Source organism: Vanessa cardui, chromosome 20, assembly GCF_905220365.1.
Source record: "Vanessa cardui chromosome 20, ilVanCard2.1, whole genome shotgun sequence".
Lineage (NCBI taxonomy): Eukaryota > Metazoa > Arthropoda > Insecta > Lepidoptera > Nymphalidae > Vanessa > Vanessa cardui.
Genome location: NC_061142.1, coordinates 5,204,385 through 5,229,300, shown reverse-complemented (window position 1 = coordinate 5,229,300; position 24,916 = coordinate 5,204,385). Strand labels below are relative to the sequence as shown.

Genomic DNA, 24,916 nt, shown 5'->3' with positions numbered 1-24,916 from the left:
GCGAAGCCGCTGGCAAAAACTAGTCTACAAAATAAATCAAACAGATATTTTAATTATGCAAATTTACCACGCGAATGTAAGTCGCGTAATAATTATAACCGCAATAATATTACCTTTGTATTTGCGGTTTAGATTTAAGCCGTTTTAAAGACCGAATTGAATACCAACAGATCCTGGGGCGAACACACTAGTTTTCATAATAAGATGAAACATTATGCAACCATGGGATATTTAGTGGCTGTTTTTTTTTTAAATTTAATATAAGTGACTACTAGCTGTGTTTCATATTTTACGTTTACAAATCATTATAGGATGAGTAATTAATGAATGAATGATTCAAGATTATAATCTCTTAAACGAGTATGATTAATACAGTTGATACAATAATACTAAATGTAAAATTCCTTTGTACACTTGAATTGCTTTATTCTTATTAATTTCATTTCAATCACTTTATTTTTTCACTGCCTTTGCCTGTGGAGGCACATAATCTAGCTGTTCCTCTGCATCGTGTGGCCAGAATGTAGGCCGATTCACAGGATCCAAGGCTTGCTTTGGATATACGTCGTAAAAGGTCTCCATTGTCATATCTTCAAATTTAGGTAATGCCTTTATTCTGTCCAATTCCTTCTGCGCCCTAGAGTAAATATTTTTTATATATAGATATATCTTATAAAAATGTAACTTTTTTTTTAATATTGGACAACATCACAAACATTACTTAGATCCCAATGTAAGTTGCTAAAGCACTTGTGTCATGGAAAATCAGAAGTAACGAAGGTACCACAAACACCCAGACCTAAGACGACATAAAAATCTAATAAACCTACATCGACTCGGCCGGGAATCGAACCCGGGACCTCAGAGTGGCGTACCCATGAAAACCGGTGTACACACCACTCGACCACGTAGGTCGTCAAACTTTTTTATTTATGTCAAGAGCTTACACTTCTATATCCTTTTGTCTCTCTGCGCAATATTCCTTAATTTTTGGCTCCAATTCTTTCCACTGCTCGTCGACTTTCGCAGATAGAGTATCCGTTGGATAAGGAACCTTAAATCCTGAATATGCCGTTTTCAATTTGTCTACAAGCCCTGTGACTGGAACTATTTTTTGATATTCTTCCCAATTAATTTTTGGTGGTTCTGCGGGATTTGCCTGCACTCTAGAAGACAAAAATAAATTGTAGTAATATTCATAAAGTTTAGGAGCATACAAGAGCGGCTGTCTAAAACATAACTTATTAAATGAATAAGGATCTTTTTAAAAAATATACGTAAAATTAATATTTGAAAAAAAAAAAAACAGTTGATAGGTATTTTTTTAAACAAATAAATATGTAATGGATGTAAACAAGTTTCTTTGAGTTCCATATGAACTGGACCAATTGTATTACGTCACAAAACATTACCGTCGCAGGTACATATCCGCTTTCGCCTTAAATGCCAAGAACTTGGTTTTCTGTTCAGGTGGCACTTGCTTTTCAAATTCGATCCAATTTATGGCACTCTTCGTAAATCTCTTTGCCATTATTAATTAAAAAACTTAACTATTAACAATGAAGTTGACTTTTTACATTTGCTCTGCAAATTTAAATCATGGAATTTTATCTTGACATTGACATTTGATTGTCAAATCATTTTTTTTTTTCAATTATATTTTAATGCGATATACGAATAGTTTTCATACAGTTTACTTAATACATATTTAATGCACAAAGCATAACTATTTGTATATACTTTAAAACCAAGTAATTACTCATAACTATATTCGCAAATTATAATGTTCTCAAATCGTAATCAAAGAATGTTTCACGGTTAGGCCTTGTGCAGACCAGTGTGGTAGAATCGCCAATAATTCAACCATCGGTATTCAAAGTCTTCTACCGAATTTCTCTTATGTATTCCTTTGAAGAAAAGCGTTAAGTAATTGAGTAATTTTCTCACTTATAATATTAATTCGGATAAAAAAAGTTAATCTTGTAGTTTTTGTCATGTCGAAAACTTAAAAAGAAATCAATTTAATATCGTACGCCTGCATTGATATGCGATTTTTTTTATTGCCACATTATTATTCGAAGCGAGTTCTGAATATTATCAAACCAATTTATTGCAAATATTCAACGTATTTTTTAGAATCTCGTTCGAAAATTCTTTCACTCGTCAAATCGGGTAGAATAAACCGATTACCTGATGTGCATACGATTAGGCGGACATGCGAAATCGCGTGTGTAGTTTAATGGGGCAATGTTCCATAGGTCGGGAACCTTATGCTTACAAATTACCATATGTGTTAACGCACTCATCTTCAGGAGTAGCTCCTATTTCGAGGAATTATTTAAAAATCTTGCGCTGTGTGACTTATAAATTCGAAGCTTGGAGCAGTATTTTATGCGAAATATTCGTGTTTGTAGTAATGGCGCTGTGATTTATTTTGAGTCATTTTAATTTTTTTTAATAAATTTCAAATATTATGAAAAATAAATAAGTTTTAGTAAATTACTTACATGATACTTGAAATGTTTGGTACGTCGATAACAGTAGTAATTCGAATTATTAACAATTTTAATTGATGCTGTATATTATAAAAAATATCCAATGATTCCTTGGATCCAATGGAGCTTTGGGTGCAAAACGCTTTCAGCGTCAAATCTAATTCACAATTTTTAAAGTGCATTTGTAGCACTAACGAGGAAACCTGTCTGTTTAAATGAAACTGTAGCATACGTGGAGGTCCAATTATTTTTCTTAAATTTAGACGAGACTCTTGTTTTGTAATCATTTACTAATAGTAATTTACTTCCTGATACTTTTATACTAGAAATTCAATTAACATAAATAAAAATAATAAGTGAGTGCAGGATTCATGTATACCAATCTTAAATATTTTTACAAAATTTTAACTATAGATTCTATAACAAATTCCTCGGTTTTACAAACATAATTTCTTCGTTTCAACTAACATGTTATTTCAATATTTCAGCTATATAAGGGATATTACGCCCAGTATTGGTAACGGCTATAATTAAACACCCCTTAGTTTTCGGTATACGAACTTACAAATCGACACGCCGATTCAATTACACGACAATAATGATCTAGGTGTCAAACTGAGAGCCATTTCCTGCGGATATTGGCCGAAGCGACATCTCTAAGCGCCGAAATCTTCCGACGACACATTTACTTCGGACTGTTTCTTGATATTAAAATTTTATATGCAAAAAACTTCAAAGGACTTTTGCCTTTATTTATATTCGAATAAGAACTATTTTTAGTTCGATGTATAAATTTTTGATTCTGATATTGCCAAGGGAATCCCAGTTTTATTGTGTTAAAAATAAAAACATTTCCTTGTAGAAAGGGTTTTGTAACACGTGCTTTCGGATACCATTTCCGCCGGATCGACTCGTTATGTTCGAAAGTGTTAACTAATTTCGATCGCTTTGATGGGATATTAATGGATCCAATGAACGGAATCCGTGGGGTTATGAATATGGTTTATAGGAAGCATCGTAGTTTTTCACTTCTGTAAATATCTTGTAAGTAGAACTTATACTGAAATGTGTTAAGTGCTGATACTATTTTAAATTTAGAATATTTTATGTTATGTTAATTCGCTAACTATTTCTCTTGTGTACTATGATAAATAAATCAAAGTATAACGCTAAAATATCCATAAAACAATAACTTAAGTCATCGAGATATAAAAACAGGTTGAAGCAGTCTATTCAGGTATGCTCGACACGAACCTTACATTAAACGCTATCTCTTTCCTTATTAGTATGTGTAAGTGAGATGGATGTATTGATGTCAATTGTCAGAAACCACGCAGGCAATGGTTGTGGTCACCGAAGCCCTATTGTTTCAAGCCCCATAAGAAGTGGTCATAAAATTATATCAGCTACAAGTAGTATGCTGCTTCGTGGCTTAGATGAGTGGACGAGAAAGCGATCTTGTTATGCGAATGAAATTTTACAATTACATAGATCCTATATAGATTTTTTATTGTTTTTTTTAGTCATAAATAAGTATTAAACTAGCTATTATATATACAAACCGATACCAAACGGGTACAAAAGTTATATACTTTTGTTTTGATAGAGTCTATATGAGAGTTTTAGATTGAAACTTAAACATAAAAACTAAAATACTACTTTTTTTCGGCCAGTTATGTTTAAATTCTCGACTTATCTCCACAATAATGTGCACGTTGTATATTTATATATATGGGTCTTTAAGATTTAGTCTGTTCATTAACGAAAACCGCATTAAAATTCGTTGTGTAGTATAAAAGATCTAAGCGAACAAACAGTGGAAATTTACTTTATTTTATATTATGTAGAGATAATTTATTTTATACTCGTATATTAAATTTCATACTATTTCTTATCTAAGTTTTGATAGAACTTAGATTAGGCATCAGAATAATCTAAATACCATCGCAGCGCAAATTTGAATGAAAAAATAATAAAATTATCAATTCTAATTCATTACAGATTATTGTATGCTCCACAGATTATTCCAATTATAAAAATATTGCCTATTTTTTACCTTATTCTAATCATTACGCTAATGCGCCATTATTAAAAATCTAATCAATTATACCAAATTTAATAAGTTATGTAAGTTGGTTGTTTATTAAATACATATATTTTTGTTACAGTCCCAGCATGAAGCTGGAGTGGACAGAAAGCGAGTCAGATTACGGGTTGGAGGAGGCTGCCTTCTATGAGGCACCAGCCGCCATACCACCACCGCCACGCAAGCATGTATCCTTTAGCTTGCGACTTGATTTGGTAAGTATACGTATCTAGCTTTTAAAAAGCAGTCCAAAGAGTTCAATAAGTCATATTTTCAAATGAGGTTACGGAAATGAGTATTTTATGTAACAAAACAATAACTTATAATAAGAATTATATTTAATGTATCTACAGTTCAATGTATGAGTTAATATAATTTAGGTTTGCAACTAGAGAAATAATTCGTGTAGGACGACAAAATAACAACAAAACCAACAACATAATCAAAATAGCAACCATGTATAATCTAAGTTAAATTATTTAATAAGAAATTCAGATATATGTACATACATGAAATTTTAAAATCCTAATAATCGAGATAATTTTTCTAAGCAACAAAATTTCTTTATTTCCTTTATTTAAAGGTATTTATTTAATTTAGTAATTAGAAAGAATTTTGGGATTTTACAATCTATTGACGTTGTTTTTTTTTTTGTTATTCAAAACAAAACTAGTATTAGATATTTGAGTAACTCAATAAACTACAGTAGAAAACCCTCTCGAATACTTCGTGCTTTCATCGATTTGAGTACAATAATGACTATACTCTACGAACGAGTAATTTATTACAGATTGAGTAAGTTTTTTTCTACAATTATTTCACATCCAACGTAACTAAGCAACTCTGAATTACGTGCCACGTAGCGAATGACCGGTCTGCGTAATTTTTTTTTAATTATCCTTAATGATAGGCTATTTTTGTGTTATCATACTTTAACAAAACAATTCCAAATGCCACGCATGTAAAATTTTTAACTAAACCAAATATACGACGCGCAAACACATTAAATATGCCTTCAAATATTACTGGTTTAATAATTTAAGTGCAACGTTCATATATGTAATATAGAAGTGAAACGTTTCTGACGCAAAAGTTTTAATTTCGGCCACACATCCTGAGTTACACGGTCTTAATTCATTTTAATTCAAGACATATACATATGTGCTATTTAATACCAGTTTGTATTTGTAAGTATCACTACAACTTAATTTCACTATTCATTATTAATACACGCGTCTTCCGGTTTTCTCATATTATCCTAGCCTTGATCTTGCGTTTGCAATAACAGGAAATAGAATCGTTGCTGGAAAAGTAATGTTTTAGAAAACGTGCCTAAGCAAGTTACTTAATAAACATAAGGGAATTAAACCGGCACTTTTGATAAAATATCTTAATATTATTTGCCTAACGTCCAACATTTATAGTAACTAAAACTTTTTTTTATTGCAATAGTAAAACTATTGCAATAAAAAAACTGCCTTTGATAAACATATTTACAAAAATGTAATGCGCTTTTAATACTAGAACTTTAAGAAATATGTAAGTGAATGTAAAATCGTGATAGGTACTATGACATTTTTAAAAAGAGTTTTGATATGTTAAATGATTTTTGAGTCCTTTGGAAAGGTTATTTAATGACAGTGTTTGATATCGTATCCGAAAATATATAAACAAAAACATAATAAAAACGTTTTGAGAGATCTCGACCTAAATTATATTCAAAAGAAATAATTCAACTTGTTATTTTAATAATATATCACTTGTAATTTTATATTTCCAAAGTGTACATTAAATGTTAGTTCCAGTGTTCAACGCGCTTGATTTCTACAATCACCATAATCGTTACTGGTCGTAGAACTAGTACATTAAGTTTTTTAACGTATAGTGTTACTGGTAAGTTAATAATAAGCTACCATAATAAGAGAACAGGCCTCGCAACTCTTGTATACTTGTCTGTACCGTCTTGTTGATTCGCCCTTGATCTTGTACGTGTTTGTACAAATGTACAAGACTGTAATTTTTATTTTTAATGCCTATAAACAATCGACACAGGCAAAGGCATTAATTTAAATTCCATAAAATACAAATTAATTTACAAAATTCTGAAATAAAATAACGAGTAATTTAGTTAAATATTTGACGTTCTATTTTTAAAATTATTAATAGTACACAATAGAAGGCTATATTTTAACAATGACGTATTCTCGTCATATAACTTTTGAAGAAGCTTTGTATTCATGCTACATGAGGTTAGGGCAGGACAGGTCTAAAGCACCGCCGCCGGATACGCCGGCGCAACGGAGCGTGATCAACTGTCGTTCTTTTTGACACCGCACCTTGGTGATCACTGACAACTTGTGGCTATTTTACAATATTATTAGTTATATGGCTTTCTCCTAGCTTTGCTCACACTTATTCTAATTCTAACCCTGTTTGAATAACTTAAATAGCAACTTGTGTTTTAAAATATCCGAGTATCAAATTACTCTACAAACTGTTGGCGTTGAGGCGTGAAAACAAACCAAACAAACAATTTACATATATAATAATGTGATTCATAATGATATCAATTGTATAATAGGATACGGTTTTCATATGTAAATCACTAATTAAATTCCTGCCCAGAAGTTTAGTATATTTATCTATCTAATTGATTTTTAAAGTAGTCTCTACATAAGTATATTTTTTTATCGCACGTTTTGTTTACCGAATATATTATAATAATTAGAGTTCATGCGATAAAACTGGATACTAATCAATCACCGGCGCTCAAAAGAAAAAAAAAAGAACGAGTTCCTATTTCAAAAGTGTCCGCTTTTTATTTTTAAACTTGCCCGTGACACTGACGCTAAGCTGCACTAATGAGTTTCGACATTAGCTCACTGCGACGGAAAAGTGGTAAGACTTTTTACGAATGGGTTACTTGGTATAGTTTCATTGTTACATTTAATAATTAACATCTATATATATAGAACTTAATTTATGAGTAATAAAAAAATAGAACGCAACCAAATCCTCGTTTATAAAATCCAAATAAATACTTACAAAATTCATCACGTTCGATATATGAAAATCAAAACTTTTTTTTTTAATTTCCGTAAAGTCGAAAACGTTAAAAATAATTGAAATATATAAGCCTTTAAATAAATGTGCTTCAGAATTAAAATGAAATATTTCAAAGAGACAAGGGTTCGTCTTAATATAAGCATATATTTATTAATAATAAAGAGCTTATCATTAAATCATTACCGGAGTGAGTTAATAACCGCAGAGTAAGGAGTGCGTTGACAGTTATGACTTTGACACCTTTATTCGACTTGGTGTCGCCATAAACAATAACTTGACATGATTTACGCTCTTGAACATTTTGAGAAAAGTCTTATGGTTTTTTTTTCATACGAGTTTTATATTTAATCGGAAGTAAAGATTTTGTAGGCAAATAGCATTTAACTTGCATGTTATTTGAAGTAATCGTATATTATTTTAATGTTTATCCTTTAATGCTGAAATTACGATTAATGTATGTTATAAATTAAATGGTAAACGAATTTCAAGGCGATAAAATGAAAAAGGATACGAACTTCGACGAATATTTACTAGTTTAAAAATGGAAAAAAAAAATATTTAAAAAATAATAATATAACTATTGCTTCAAATTAATTTAAAACTAATTAATTGAATAATATTACCAAATTTTACGTACCAAACTGTATTTTTTTGAAGGAATCATCACTGTTTTTGACCTTATGTTAATGTCGGAATTTATGTAGGTCCTAACGATAAATATTAGTCAAAATCTCAATAGTTATACTATTTATTATTTGTCAATATTTATTTAAGTCTTGGATTGTATTTGATAATTATTTTAAGTTTTTTTTAGACACGACATTAAAATGGCAATAAGATGTGTATGTGTAGTGTTGGTTTAGTGATTTATATTTTAATCTAAATACAGACATAGTGAAGAAATGTTTAGGTACATATAAAACCTTTATAGTGAGTGCGAAGTGATATGAGTCGCTGGTTACGTTCAGTAAAAATTAGTCAGTTCAACCAAGCGTGTCTCATTAAGGGCTGCCTTACGATATCCGGTAACTAATTAAAACGATAACTACTAGTAACGTCCGCCTCCAGGATATGACAAATTTGTCGTGATTTTTCTTTATATTATTACACTTTTTTTTTTGTAATAGGGTCCAGAATATGGACGAAAGTTTGTGGACTTCCTGCTTAATATACGCTATGAAATACTGTCGCTAAATAATTTGATTTTTTTTTTCGGTTACGACTGTTTCCAAAATATTTTCTTTGCTTAAATTACTTGAACTACATTAAATTTAATGGGCTAAACTATGGCATAACTACTATATAAAACTATAAAAACCTCCATGAAATAAAACTCAAATCTGTATAAATTAATTTTTAAGATAATCGATTAAACAGGGTCGAAATCTTTTTGATCTCAAACCGAAATTTACTCAGTACTTGAAACAATATTAATATACAACTCGTTCTTAAAAAAATAGTTAGATATACATCTCAGTAACGAGATGATGATAACGATTGAAGAAGTCTATTTAGACTTATAAATGGCAACACTTACATTAGAATCCATAAAACATTTCCATATATGGAAATCTTTAATTATTTCTTGAACTAAAGACATTTTTACTTATGCTAATTATTTGCACGTTACTATAATCCTAACAAGAATTTACATTCTTAGACTCTTTAGATTTTAATCAAATAGTTTGGAAACATCTAACAATATTCTAAAATTAAAAAAATAACTTTTGTTGTAATATGCGTGGGAAGTAAGGATCATTTTTAACCAGGTTAACGAGATAACAACCTTATCGTTACGAGGAATGTGCAGTAATTTTAAAGATAAATAAAAATAATGATTCTATGCCTTTGTAAATTTTAATCTATTTTACATTACAATAAATAACTGTGTAATTAAGGCAAATAATATATTTAGAATTAGTCATAATTATTATAATAATGAATATTTTTACATGTAACATTCGAACTAACAGTTTTTACAATAAAAAAAAACAATATGAGGACTTCAAATTTTAATTTCGTATGCGATTTTTTTGAAGTTCTTAATTTAAAAAAGTAATATATTTATCGCATTTCATTGTAATTCGTGTCAATTTTCTCGAATTAATCGACTCATACTTTCCAATAGTAATTCATTCGTTGAATCACGTAAGTAACGGTACCGCTGAATTAGGAGGGTATGGAACGATAATACTAATCTAACTACATACAGTTCGTTGAATAATAGTGATGTTTTGTAAACTATTTTAACCGAGAAAACGGAGCGTTTCATACAGGTTGTGGAACAACTCTATACTTTGCTTTGGTAAAAATTTCATAACCTGACTGAAAATTCCTTTTATACACAGACTATAATTGTTATCTTATATAATCGTCTATTTTATTTTAAATAAAACCTCGCATCTATTATTTTGTGATAGCTATTCCCTGTTCAATTTTATATCTATAAAAGTCAAATATAACTACAGGCACAAGGGACATAACACTTTGTTCCCAAGGTTGGTGGCACATTGACGATGTAAGGAATAGTTAATATTTCTTACAGCTTCATTGTCTATGAGTGATGGTGACCACTTACCATCAGATGGCCCATATGCTCGTCCGCCAACATATACCATAAAAAAAATCTACAGACATATTTGTTATGAGAATAAATTTAATATAGCAATTTGAATTCATATTATTTGTCTAATATTCACTATATAATTTACAAGGCTGTTTATAAAACTAAATGCACTCACATCCATTCCGTAGTAAAATAGTAAATTATATGTGTTTCTAAAACACACAGCATTGGTTGAAGAAGCATCCATAAATCTTACCATAAACAATTATAGAATAGAAGTTCATCTTACCTCTCTTTCCATCTTTTGTTACCTTTCTCTTTCACAGACAGCAGAGCGCGCCATCTTGTTTCAAATTTGCGCGCCACTGACCTTGTTAAAACATAGCGTTTGTAAATCTTGCCGCGTAAACATTTAAAATTTTCTATCGACTTTTAAAAGTTCAAAAATTACATAATATAGTTATTTTTAGGTGGATTTTTTGTTTTTAAACCTTAAAAGTGCTTTCATAGCATAAATTAAACAGTTTACGAATGAGTCGTAAACGGTAAAGGTAAGAATAAGGATATGTCGAATGCCGTTGGTTCGAACTTTGGATGAATAGCGGTCGTCTCGACATGTATCAGAGGTGTCCAGTGATAAGAGAGATTCTTTTACATCTTCGGAAGATGAGGAAGGCTTGACGTCACCTCCACCTAATAAGCGACGTACCTATGTAAGTATTAACAAAGTGGGTCGGACCCGCGAATTAATTCACTAGTTAATCAGGTAGATTACATGGCAGGCTAACTTACTCAGTTGCCCTTATTATATTATGGCACTAACTCAAAATTCACAAGTAAATAATAATGTGGATTTCAGTGTGTGGATAAAATTGAGGTGTCTTACAAGTGAATTTTTTGTACACTATTGTCCTGTTAATACTAAGTTGCAGATGTGGGATATAAACAGATAGTGTAATGAGTAGAAGATTGTTTCTGTAGCTATTAAGGAATGTTTAGATGAAGTTACCCATTTACAACATTTTGACACAGGTTTAGAAGGGAATTATCTATAAATCAACATTACAATCTTTTGCTGCTTCCCAAGGTTTTGTTACATTAAAAGTTAATGTGGAACCTTGTCATCTTAACAGACTAAGGATTTTTTAGCCTCATCTGAAAATATATTAGAAGGCTTAGACAATGCATAGCTGCAATAGAAATTTTAAAAATAGCTTACAAGATATTTAGATTATTAAATAAATAAATAAAAATAAATATTGTTATTTGGGCTGTTTCAAATCAAAAGATTTAAATGGATCATTGCTCTTTGATAAAGTATTAACTCTCTTTGATCGAGGTTCATCCTTATATAGATGCTCCAAAAGGATTATGCAGATTGTTTGTTGAAGACAAGGTGAGTGTATGAAACAAAAAGTAAGGAATTTTAAAAGAAATGTTCCACTGAGCTCACAACATTTCTTAAACAGGGAAGCCTTACAATCCTTAATTCAGTCCTTGAGTGGTCAACAAACATAGCTAAATATGCCTAGCAAATTGAAAGAAAAAACAACATCAAATGATTTTTCATCAGCTAGTTAAAAATATAACATAAAAGATCATAGATATAAAATTCAAATAAGTATTTTAAGACTAGTAAGTAGTTAAACAATAAAAATGATTTTTTTTTTTTTTTTTTTTTTGTTTACGAAATATACTGACTTTCAAAACAATAAGAAAGAAATTTCTACCAACTTTAGGAAAGAACATAAAGAGGATTCAGAGGATGTTAAAACAAAATAGTTCAAGGTTTTGTGGACTGTAATAGACTTATTGTAAATGTAATTATTTATTAGAGTCCACATAAATTCAAATTAAAACCACCTCTTCAGTATCAAACAGTCAAATTATTAAGGAAATTTAACTTACATAAATATTAATAATATATATAACTATATATATATAACTTACATAATATTAACTTACACAAATAGGGTTACAATAGTTCAAAGAAAATAGGGTGGTGGCCATCCAACATTTGATCTAAGACATATGTTGTAACAAAGTGTTTTCACTTAGTATCTCATAAATGTTATAGATTTGTTACAAAGAACAACTGGATAGTTAAGATTTATTACAAGCCTATTTCCACCTACCAATTGAAGAATCACAGCGATGACTACTGTGTCTTTACTAGAACAATAAAATCCTACAGCATGACTCTACCATTTGACACCTAATCAAGCTGGAATGGCAGATCCTGCATTCAAAAGGTTCCCGACTAATGGTCTATCTAAACAATTTTCTTCTGGCCAACCAAGACAGAAGCTTATTGGTGAACCAAGTTAGAGAGATCATAACCATTCTTGAAATTCTAGTGTGGCATATAAATTTTCATTTAATCCCTGATGGCACCATTCCATCAATCGGAATACCTAGGAATTTTATGGAACACTTACAGTGGCCCTACCTCAGGAATAGGTGACAAAGTTACCATCTGTAGGGTTCTAAGAGATTGAACCCTCCGAAGGACACAAAGTCTGCTTAGCTCTGTTAAGCTTTGCAAACATGATAATTACACCTGGGCGCCTATACCGTTGGCGAATGCAGAGGCTTCTTAAGATAAATGTTTAAATGACAAAAAATAAATATTCTGCCTCTTGTGAAACAAGAGTTAACCTGGTGGCTCGGAGCCATAGGCCACAGTTGCGTGGATCTAAACCAGAGGGAGACCACACACTTCTTGATCACAAATGCATTGAATGCCGGCTGGGGTACTCAATTTACAGATGTTCGTGTGTAAAGGAAATGGTTGCGACACCAGAAGTCTTTGTATTCAAGCGTCACAGAGATATTAAAGTGTACTCTGTGATAAATTCACAGCTTAATTTAAGACGAGCGCACTTATTTTAGTTCAGACATATAACAGTCCTGTGTCCAGGTCCTGTGTACTATCCAGTGGTGCATATAAAGAACAAAGGAGATACGCGCTCTCTATCCTTATTAGAGTTGACACTGAAGCTAATGAAGTTGGCCGAGCGGCTACATATAAAATTTCCGGCGGTGTACCTCTCGGAGAGGTACAGCGGCATAGCCGACCGCCTTTCAATGAACCGACCAGTGCCAGAATGGCACTTGTTGCCCCCGGCCTCGGAGGCCGTAATTAGAGTATGGGGCCTACACATAAAAATCTCGGCGGCGTACCTCTCGGGGAGGTACAGCGGCATAGCCCACCGCCTTTCAATGAAACGACCAGTGCCGGAATGGCACTTGTTGCCCCCGGCTTCGGAAGCCGTATTCAATATATGGGGCGTCCCCGAAGTCGTCTTATTGGCTTTCATGTTCTTTCGTGACCTGCAGAGAGGGTTACGCCTTATGCTTCGACGCATTCAGTCGACAGTGGGAATATTAGTGGGTATGGCTGTTTCCACCACCAAGTCCAATGCCACCCCAATGGTGTTGCGTCACCTAAACACGGCGAGGGGACATATATAATAATAGCTTGACAGTGTACCTACATAGTGTATTTTGGTCGACAGACTTACGAGTACGCAGTCTAGCAGAACCATTGATATTACCAAAGCTACAGCGTTATTTAATAATCGGAACCCACCACAACTAGAAAAGTTAAAGCTATTAGTTGGGGGTAATAAAAGAGCGCATTGTTTGCATGAAGCAACTAAGACTACTTCCAAGGTCTCTATACAGAGATGGATTGTATGGTGCAAATTACAAAAAGTAGATCCCAGATGCCTCAGGCTATAGATGTTGCAACATTTTTAGCCAAAATTTATTGTAAAGATGGGTTAGCTTAACAAACTGTACTTTTACATAGGACCGCAGTCTCTACTTATTGTGTCCTTAATAATACTTATAACTATATATATGTATATATATATATATATATATATATATATATATATATATATATATATATATATTTGTAGTTAGAATTAGAAAAGCTATATCCTCAGAAAGACCTCAAGAAAGAAAGACATGTCATTATTATTTAATTGGTTTAGTGACATGCCAAAGGTTAATACAGTCTTTGACAGTTTGAAGAGCAGCAAATAATTCTTCATTCAGCTTCTGCAAGTAGAATTCAAAATTTCACCCTTTATGATGTATCTGAATATACATCATAAAGCTTAAAGTTAAGGTAGTAATTAAATTATAGCCCAGGGTTGGCTCAAAGATAGATGATATCAATAATAGAGAACCTAGTTGATTATTGAAACAACAAACCGAAGAATACTTTTGTTCAGACACATCAAAGAATTAATTACCAACACTTTTTGTTTGGAGAGGAGATTTAAATAACTTATTCTATCAATTACATGTGATTACACCAGCTACACTAACTATGGTAGCAGGCTGGATAAGATTGATACAGAAAATGATATTATTTAAGTAATAGGGCATTGATGCAACACCAGATAAGAAAACACCAGATAATGCTAGATCAGCATGTAGTATCTGGAAACTGGTTGGAAAATAGACCTATAGATAAGATTTTAAGCAGAAGTAATTGGAGAAGTTCCCAGACTTTTAATGGTATTATTGTTGAGTTGTAGACAAAAATGAAGATACTTCTATTTTTATAAGTAGAATTTACTAATGAAAATATTTTCGGATATTTTAAAAGAATACTGTTATTATTTTAATTTAATGTCAACTGCTAACTTGGAAGGACAGAAAAATATAAACTATAAATTTAGTATATTTTTGCAGATAGATAATGTCAATCGATAAAGAGACTTAATTCACCTAGCGGTAGAATTAATGATTATTTTTAGAATTGTTTCTAATTTATTAGTTCCTGAGATATTTTTTATTTCGTATATAATTACAATAATAATAAGATGGATATAAAATTTATTTTGAAATATAATTTGTAGTGACATGACAAAAATAGTAAGTTATAAGGTTCAGAAAGCCAGTTGAATAAATAGGATATATTAAACATTTTGATGGATTTAATTGATTATAATTCACATAGCGTTTGTATTCTTACACCAGCAGATATCAAACAGGTCTTCAACCAATGCTGTGTGTTTTAGAAACACATATAATAAATCTGTTTTGCATTACAACAAAACAGTTATTATGTGTGTGAGAAAACACACAGCATTGTAGCAAGGTGCTTGCTGGTGGTTGATGAAGACTATGATTTAACAAGGTCAGTGGCGCGCAAATTTGAAACAAGATGGCGCGCTCTGCTGTCTGTGAAAGAGAAAGGTAACAAAAGATGGAAAGAGAGGTAAGATGAACTTCTATTCTATAATTGTTTATGGTAAGATTTATGGATGCTTCTTCAACCAATGCTGTGTGTTTTCTCACACACATAATAACTGTTTTGTTGTAATGCAAAACAGATTTATTATTTATGTACATTCGGATCAGGCTCTAATTTATTACAAACGTAGGATTAACTAAATCCATAGATTATCTGTGTACGTTTAAAAAGTAGTGACGCGTGATATAGTGAGACAAGTTCGAGCCGACACACACATCACGACCGAAACGATGGTGCGCGACAAATAGTCAATTAACCTTGCTCATATATTACACACTTCCTTTCCAAATTTGAAAATTAAAAAGAAAACATTAGAATTAACCGTCCATAGATCCAATAATAAATATACTTATCATGTTTGCGTAGAATTCCAGAAATAGTTTTTCTTTAATATCTTAAATACTTACACTGAAAATGATCTGTTATCTTTCTTTATCTATATTATTTAAACTAATACGAAGGTTGCAAAATAACTACTTATTTATAGAATGATTTATTATTTAATTAACTGATTGTCGCCTACGGCTTGGCTTGGTTTTAGGGGTTGGTCGTCAGATATTGGGCGTAAAAATAGTTCATGTCCGTAGTCGGACGACAATTCCTTTCGCATTTATAGTATACATTCATAGTAAAAGAAAAACATTTGAAAAAATAATCGCGTCTATGACGTAAACCGTTGATAAGTTTCTTCGTCTGAAGACAATCGCGGATGTAACATCAAGTTTGCTATAATAAACCCATGTCCCATAAGATGTGATCCAAAATCAGCTTGCAATATTGGACATAAAAAACATACATTGCAATTTCAATAAAATAAATAATCTTTACTAAAACTAACGTATTTGTAAGATATACGTAATTCAAATTACAACTACACGAACTAAAGTTTTTTAAAAAAAAATAGACAAACTTTACTAAGCAGCCCTAAGTACTAAGTATTTAAAACTGTCGGTACAATTTTAAATTACAGAAATGTCACTTAACACGAAGTCTATTAAAACTATTTGAATGACAAAAAAAATAACAAATAGTTTATCAATCGTCGCTATAGGTGTAAGTGAATTGGGATCATGCCCCTCATATCGGTAATCACGTGCCAAGCCGAGGGGTGGCGACCCCTCGCTTTCGACCGTGTAAAAATAACCCCTGTTTACCGGTTAATCATCGCACACGCACCGAGGATGGGGAAAGTATAATTGACTACAATACATCGAATCAAAATATTCCTCAATCGAGAAGGGATTTACAAGGACTTACATATTTACAAATACATATGTTTATTGTATTCGTAATCAAAATACGATACGAATTGTAATCTGTAATAAATATACTATTACTATTTGATTTAACTATCGTGGTATTTTAAATATGTGTCATACTATATGAATATATAAATATGAATGAGTAGTAAATACAATTAAAATAAGTTTTGTTAGGGAACATTTGGGTAGAAAAATGTATGTGCCTAATGGATGTTGACAGTAAAGAAACACCATATATATATGTGATATATTATACAAAATACATATAAAATGAGCGAAATAGTCATAACTGGATATAATAAGTACTTTTCGGTTATGTAAAGAATGAAGTACATTAATTATAGCTATATAAGTACATAATAGTAATATGATGTCGAGCTTTCCCCCAAATTCAGTAAAATTCAACAGATTAAAAGTGCATTTTTAAAGTTTTAAATTTTGAATTTGGAATTTCAGTAAAATTTAACAGATTAAAAGTGCAGTATTAAATTTTGAATTTGGATTTTTTTTTTAATTTTTTCAAATTCAAATTTCTAAACGACTACTAATAAATATTCCAGATATAAGTATACGAAATAGTAATAAAATTAATTATATATGAAATAGTCATATTATTTTATTGCTAAAGCAAGGACTTCATTTATAGATTTTTAATGTAATTGTAGAGTATTTAAACAAGCTTGGGCATCAAAGTATCTAGTTGTTATTCTTTAATGATTTCGATATTAACATGAATGAATCACTCAACGCAAAACGAACGAACTCACTGACGAAATCTCATCTGATGTCGTAGGCACGTAGGTATCGCGATATCGTCTGAATTCCTAATCCAGACATACTATGGTCTTTAATTTATTTATATCATAAATTATCTTTAACAATTCTATTGTAAAATTAAGCTACATTAAGTTCGGTCTTACATGAATATAAAATTTGTGCGTTTGTGTATCGTTTATAGATTTTATTGAAACGTCACCAAAAAATCAATATGCTTCTATATGACACTGACTGATAATTATCAAGAAAAGTACCCACAACCGGTTCGATAACATCTCAGGCCTGAGAAGAACCGGCGATAGACTCAGCGGGAATTTTCTTTTTTTTTAAAGTAGTTCCGTTAATGTTGAGGGCTCCTGACCGATTTCGGTCAGCCGGTCAAATGCGCACTACATGTTATAATTCTCAAGTGTGTAAGCAATCTTCGCGCAAATACAAACGCTCTCGCTGTTCCATCACTTGTATAATCTGATGATAGGCATTCCTACACGATCGTAGAAACTGCTCCAGTTTGGCCAGAAATATAGAGAATTATTTTAAAACAATTTCCAAGGATTAATCGGTGGCTTGATCCTAAGTTCTTGAGATCTTCAGCCTCATAAACTAGCCACCAGACCAGAGAGCCAATGTTTATGATATAATGCTACATAAGTACAATACAATACGGCTTGCGCATTACCTGCTGACTTCAGATTCTAAATGTCAAATCAATGACGGAAGAACGAGGAATCAGCGTTTAACTTGACACTCGCTAAGTAACGTCTGTAAGACGTCATGTTTATTTAATTATGTCTATAAACATATTCAAACCTATATAAACCTAATAAAATATGTCACCCATAGCAATTGTAAATCTCAATCCATAGATAACAACTAAAACACATTGCTGATTGACCCGAGGGGACGCTGATTCGATTTTGTCATTTTTATTGGGTATTATTGATATATTCCTTGATTGATGTTATTGGTTGCTGCCTCTCGTAAAACGGTTGATATAGCATATTCTGATAAGGAATTATTTAACTTCAGCAATAGATCTTATTTATAGTTAATATTATTTATTCTGATAAGAAATATCATAAAACAAATGAATTCTATAAGACATGAACGTGTAAAATTGTACGTGTATGAAGAATTCCCGTTTTAAAACTATTTCTATTCTCGGGACGAAATAAGGCAGCTCGTTTCTCACACAGATAAAAAAAAATCCAAAAACAATAATGAATGTTAACACTACAACTAATTTGTTTTTTTTTTTTTTGTATATATAGGCTACTACCTGAAGCATTCTGCCAAGTATTGTAAGATAAAATGAAAATTATCATTGAATTTTTAAATAGAAATTTCAATCCTCATTTTCGTATGATGCGCTTAAGTAAGTACAGCAGAATCAAGTTAATCAAAAATAAAACAAACTCAACTCTGTAGATGCGAAAATGATTTATAATTCATATTATAATGTTCAATGTAACATCTTTTTTAAATCAGTTAAATGATTGCTTATCTTGAAGTTGTATACATGAATTTAGATTAAGCGGTATTTTAGTTCTTCTTGTATATAATAAAATGAATTAACATAAACCGATTTTATTCCTCGAAAAGGATAATATTGACCACTATTCCCACTCGTCTCGATTGTTTGCGATTTTTTAAAGCATTGCATGTTCATGGCATTAACGGAAGTGGTCCTCGCATCGTGAATAGTATATTGACTTGATGGAGTCGATGAGATTCAAGTACGCACGTCTTTAAAAAATGAGTTCCTGTCCAGATATCAGTCACATGTATTGTTTGTAAAACGCGTGTAAATCGGTTAGGAATCAATGCCACAAGCCAACTTTAATAATGCTAATAATCTGCTAGACCGTTAACTTGATACATTTTTTAAATTGTCTTTTGTAATTGGCCGGAATTTGTGAAAAAAAACATACAATACAGCAGATATAATACGGAATCGAACGCGAAATCAATCATTATTAATTTATAAACAAAAATCTTATAACGCAATTTTGCAGAAATGTATATGTATACAGAAGCACTGAAGTCAGTTAGAATGAAAAAGGTGTTCTACTTTGCCATATTAACCAACTTTAAATATATTTTTTTAAAAGTGTAGTATATCATTGTTGACATTATTATTTTTTTATTTAATCTTCTGCAACATCGAACTGCTGTTTTTAGTACTATTATGTGTTATTTCTTCATCTCTATAAATATTTATTTAAATAGTAAACATATCGTTTTATGTAACAGTGCGATGAAGGAGGCGGTGGAGCCGACGGCATCAAGACTGAGCCCCCCGAGCCGGAGGAGCCTAGAGCCATGCAGAAAGTGCCTTCGCTGTCAGACCTTACAGACCCTGAAGCGTCTCTTGGTGAGTACATATTAATTAAACATCGGATTCTCTTGTTCTTATTTATTTTGTCTAGTGTAAATTAATTGTAATACAAAATATTTTTTGTGTATTTTTTTTTTGTAAACGTAATCACATACGGTAACATACGATTTGACAGTAGACAGATGAACTAGGTCAATAAAGTTCTTTACATCTTTCTTTGATTGAAGTTTGACAATCTCTTCTCAAACGTACGTGACATTGGCGAAATAATCTGTGCTCTTTGCCACAAATAAAAGCCACAAAAATAAGGAAGTTTGACAACGAAATGATCAACGAATATTAGAACTTTTATCGATACAACTTGAATACATTAATTGTACACGATGACTGTATATTGGTGATACTTATCTGATTTAATTCAACAATTCTTTTTTTAATTACTCTGTCATTATGACTCTTCAAAATTAACATAGTACGTTCCCTATGCTTGGTGTCGCAGATTTGCAGCAGATTCTTAACTAACACTCCTTGCCGATAATATCTGGGCAAAGGAAATTTCTCACTGAGGAAACCGTTAGTGCGCCTGCCTTTCTTTCTAAAAATACCTGTATACATTTATAGCTAACTACTCCCCTTATAACGTCAAGGCCTCTTAAACGGCACGTGGCAAATTCACTTAGATTATTCGCAATTTCCTCACTACGAAGGTTAAATATGACATCTCCAATCATAGCATCACACCTTGTAAATCTCCCTCGTTAGACCGTTTAGGGGGAAGGAAACATCGTTCTTCGGTTTCAGTGGTCCGGTTTGAGTTATGAACACTGATAACTCCTTATTCGTGAAATAGTATAATCTATTACAAGCACTTTATGTCGCAACGTAGCTTATCTAATAATGATTCATACGAAAATACACAATGTCACATAAAGGTTGACTAACGTATGCGTACACAATACGTTTACGTACAAATCGCAAACGAAAGCCTTTCTTTCTAGTATAGTTTCTTTAGCTTAGTGACAGTTTTATGACAGTTTCTTTTTTTTTTTTTAATTTTGCAATTGACATTTGTCAATTTGACACTCGAATGGATAAACGTAAAAAACTAAGTTCGCACGTGACATTGGCGAAATAATCTGTGCCTCTTTGGCACAAATAAAAGCCACAAAAAAAAAAAAAAAACTAAGTATTGCACGTGGCATTTGAGAAATAATCTGTGCCTTTTTGGCACAAATAAAAGCCACAAAAAAAATTTAGTACTTTAATGTTATAACTTGTTTTATTATAAATTATAGCAAAATTTATTATAATTAATATCCCATACAACCCACATCGCTTAAGGAAGAAGCTTTAGAACTGTATCGAGTTATGATCTTTATTTTCGTCAAGGGAAGTAAGACATATGGCGTCTGAGCGCTTTATGCCTAATCGGATACAATAAGAAAACTTTACCGCTTAGACTTCCGATACCGAATACGACATTCTTTTCGACACAAAGTGAGTGGCTTCTAATTTTGATAAAAAATGTGAATTTTCATCAACATAAGGTAATTGAAAAAAAAAGTGACACTATGCAATCCTGAACTGATTCGAGCTAAAAAAACCATTCTAAACTTATTTATTGAAATTTACTTTCATCGAATTGCAATATAATTTTTTTAATCTGTAATCATTTGCCATCATTTATTTAAAAAAATTGATTGCCATTTGATTTAGTATTTGAATATATTCGAACTGTGTTGCCTTATCAAATATTATACGTGAAATGATTGACACGTCAAAGATTAAATTAAGGACATTAAGATGTCTTGATGATTGTCACGCAATCTCGACAAAATGATATACAAATGAAACTATTTTATTTCATTTGAATTTTTATTTTAATTTATATCCAAAAATCCAAAACAGAGCGATTTCCAAGGCATTTTCTGCCTCGCTCAAACACTTTCTCTCCAGTTTTTTGAACCGATACGCCTTGAGAACCTTTAAAAATGAGACGGCCGGCAAGGCATCTGCTAGCCCTCTGTTGCAGATGTCCATGGGCAGAGGTAGTGACTTTCCAATCAATTGAGCCTCTCGTCCTCACCTATACCATAAAAAGATATTTTTCATTTTGATCTAAAAATATGGCTTAAACATTAGTGGTAAAAAAAGTTTAATCAATTAAATTACTTATTATATTTTAATAACAATTTTCTTAAAGATGTTGTGATTATAATTTGAAAACCTTGACATAAATACAAAGGAAAAGGAAAGAGAAGTTCAAGTTTGCGCGTAAAGTGGGTTATAGTACTGCGTCTGAAATTGCAATGTAACGAGGATGCGCCGCATTATCCTATTTGGGCTTCACCTATTTGCTAATCATTCAGCATAGCCCCTTTAATAGAAAATGTTACAGCGCAACTGTGTATGAAACTCTGCCCCCTGTGAGTTCTATACGCAAACCGTCACGTGAATAGATATGCCTTGCCTTTTTGTCATTTTACCATGAAAAATAAATATATTATAATAAAACAACAACACTGCTGGGCTAAGGCCTCCTCTCGCTATGAGGAGAAGGTTTGGAACATATTGGTTGGTTGAATACACATGTAGCAGAATTTCGATGAAATTAGACACATTAAGGTTTCCGCACGATGTTGTCCTTCACCATCGAGCACGAGGTGAATTATAAACACAAATTAAGTACATGAATATTGAATGGTGCTCGCCTTGGTTTGAACCTGCAATCATCGGTTAAGATGCACGTGTTCTAACCACTGGGCCATCTTTTAATAACTATATCAATCTATAAATTTTATTTATATATGTACTAATCAAATATAATAGGCACTTCAAAACGATAAGCGTATGACATTTTGAGAAAGAGCTGTTCTGGGAAAACCCAGAGGAGTTTAGACGGAATTATAGCACTACGTAATGCTTAGTATAAACTTTAAGCTTTACTCTATATAGATGTTCAATAAGGTAACAAAATTAAGAAAATAAATAATTAGGAGGTCAATAAACTGAATAACGAACGTGGTGGGTTCAGATCAGGGTGGGCTGAGAATAGGGGCCTATTGTTTCATCGCGTATTTAACGTGGGAGCATGTGGTGATACGAGCGTATTTACATACTCTTAGCGCCATTCGGTATCCTTTGAGAACATTATCTTAACGCCTTAAGAAACTCAATTTGCAATAAGTAACCGCACATATCGTAAAACAAATCAAAATTTACTTTATACAAATAATCATTTAAAGATGGCTTAATTATTGTAACTTGAAATATAGAATCTATAAGCAATCATCAAGAATCTCGTTCATATAACTTGCAGAATGCTTACAAGAGTTACGTTATCGCAAAACAAAGAAACCTCGAAAATTTTTAAAGATCTCGAGTACGTAAAGAAATATCTGTATTATCTTCGTTTAAATATAAATCATTTGATATTTTTTATCTGTGTATTTCGTTTCAATAAGATAGATAATCATTTTTCGCTTGAACAATATGATTTAAATATTACTATCGTAACGAGTTTTTCTGTACAATGTTTCCTGGTTTCGTTAGCTTGATTAAAAATCAATTACGATAAATTCTGAAACACCTGCGGTAAAGCGAAGCTAAAACGTTTCCATGTGAAAATATATGCATACTAGCGCCCCGCCCCTGCTTCGCATGGGATACTAAATATACTGCAGATTTTTTTTATTTACAACATCACATTAGAAACTTCCTAAACTATCAGTGTTTCTTTACTATATTGTCCATGTATTATATTCAAAAATCTTCCCTTCGAATCACTCTATCTATTAAAAAACACCACATCAAAATCTGTTGAGTAATTTTAAAGATCTAAGCATATAGAGGTAGGTACATACAACTTTAAGCAACTTTATTTTATACTAACTATGTAATGATGATAACATACGTATAATATGTAGTATGTATAAAACAAAGTTTTCGTGAATAAATTATATAATTCAAGAGTAAGGGTTGCATGTATAAAACACGCATATTATAGTAAAACAAAAAAAAATAGCATTGTTCTTATACATATATAGCAAAAATATTATGTAACACTGTGATTTTTAATCATAAAGTAATACGAAATAAAAAATATCTCATTGTTTTAAAATCACATCATTAACTTGGACTCAATGTTAATTGCAAACATAGAGAATGAAACTTATTTTATTTATAAGTCAAATTAACGGAGATGATTTTAATCCAATTAAATAACCTCATTTCTGTTATCTGAATTACTCAACCAAGTTCTTCATCGCCACGATAGTACTGAAAAAAATTTCATATTTCATTTTTATTTTGTCAATTTTACGTGTTTTATTTTTTAACATAAAAATACTAATTATTTCGAATAAGTATACGTAAATGACGAGATCACGAAACGTTTGTCACCACAATGGTCAGTGCGGATGAAACCACAGAACATTACTACTTTCAAAGCGATATTAAACTAAAAACTTCTGTAACGCTTCTATTAGGCATCATAACTTATCATTTATTGGAGAACAAGCAACAGCGTCAGCTGCCTTTGTCTGTCATATTTTGTATACTAAAACTATCTCAGCGCAGTATATAAAAGTATGACTTTTACTTTTATTCATTTAGCAGACTTTGCAGTTAGGCATTACAAAAAAGTATTCCATTTACTACGTGATCCTTGGCATGTTATTTGACAATAGTTTGATGTGTGCGCTAACACACACACACGTGAATAGCGTATATGTGTCATGCGATAGATCCATAAATTAGAGTATTGTTCTCATTAGCAGGAACACTGATATCATATCAGCCACCAGTATTTTTAATTACACTGCTGATGGACACGCCTTCGCAATTTTATATAATGTACAAATGTATGGCTTGGTTGTTTTGTTTGATTCATATTGTAACCGTATTAATGTTTCGTTGAAATATCGCTAAAGATCTATATAATAGTTAGTCAACCGTATTCAATTGTTTTACGTATAAAAATCCCTAAATAAAGTGAGTAATTAAAGAAATATCTAACTACTTGCGACCAGCCTCAACTTCGCACGAGTGCA

General features: G+C 31.6%; 2 protein-coding genes across 3 annotated transcripts in view; one reads left to right on the top strand and one right to left on the bottom strand.

Annotated features, from left to right (window-relative positions):
• The window catches only part of LOC124538182 (ETS-like protein pointed), a 126,412-nt gene that overhangs the window by 12,444 nt on the left and 89,052 nt on the right, over positions 1–24,916 (top strand). For both annotated transcript variants that reach the window (XM_047115141.1, XM_047115140.1), the window contains exons 2-3: positions 4,664–4,796; positions 19,781–19,901. In XM_047115141.1, the coding sequence (XP_046971097.1) occupies positions 4,671–4,796; positions 19,781–19,901 (247 nt within the window). In that variant the 5' untranslated portion in view covers positions 4,664–4,670. The remainder of the gene's footprint in view (positions 1–4,663; positions 4,797–19,780; positions 19,902–24,916) is intronic.
• On the bottom strand, positions 454–1,576 carry LOC124538551 (ATP synthase subunit d, mitochondrial-like). The gene is made up of 3 exons (XM_047115638.1): positions 1,413–1,576; positions 948–1,166; positions 454–637 (listed from the first exon to the last, which is right to left on the bottom strand). Exons 1-3 carry the CDS (start codon positions 1,529–1,531, stop codon positions 454–456), a joined length of 522 nt encoding a protein of 173 aa, XP_046971594.1. The 5' UTR covers positions 1,532–1,576.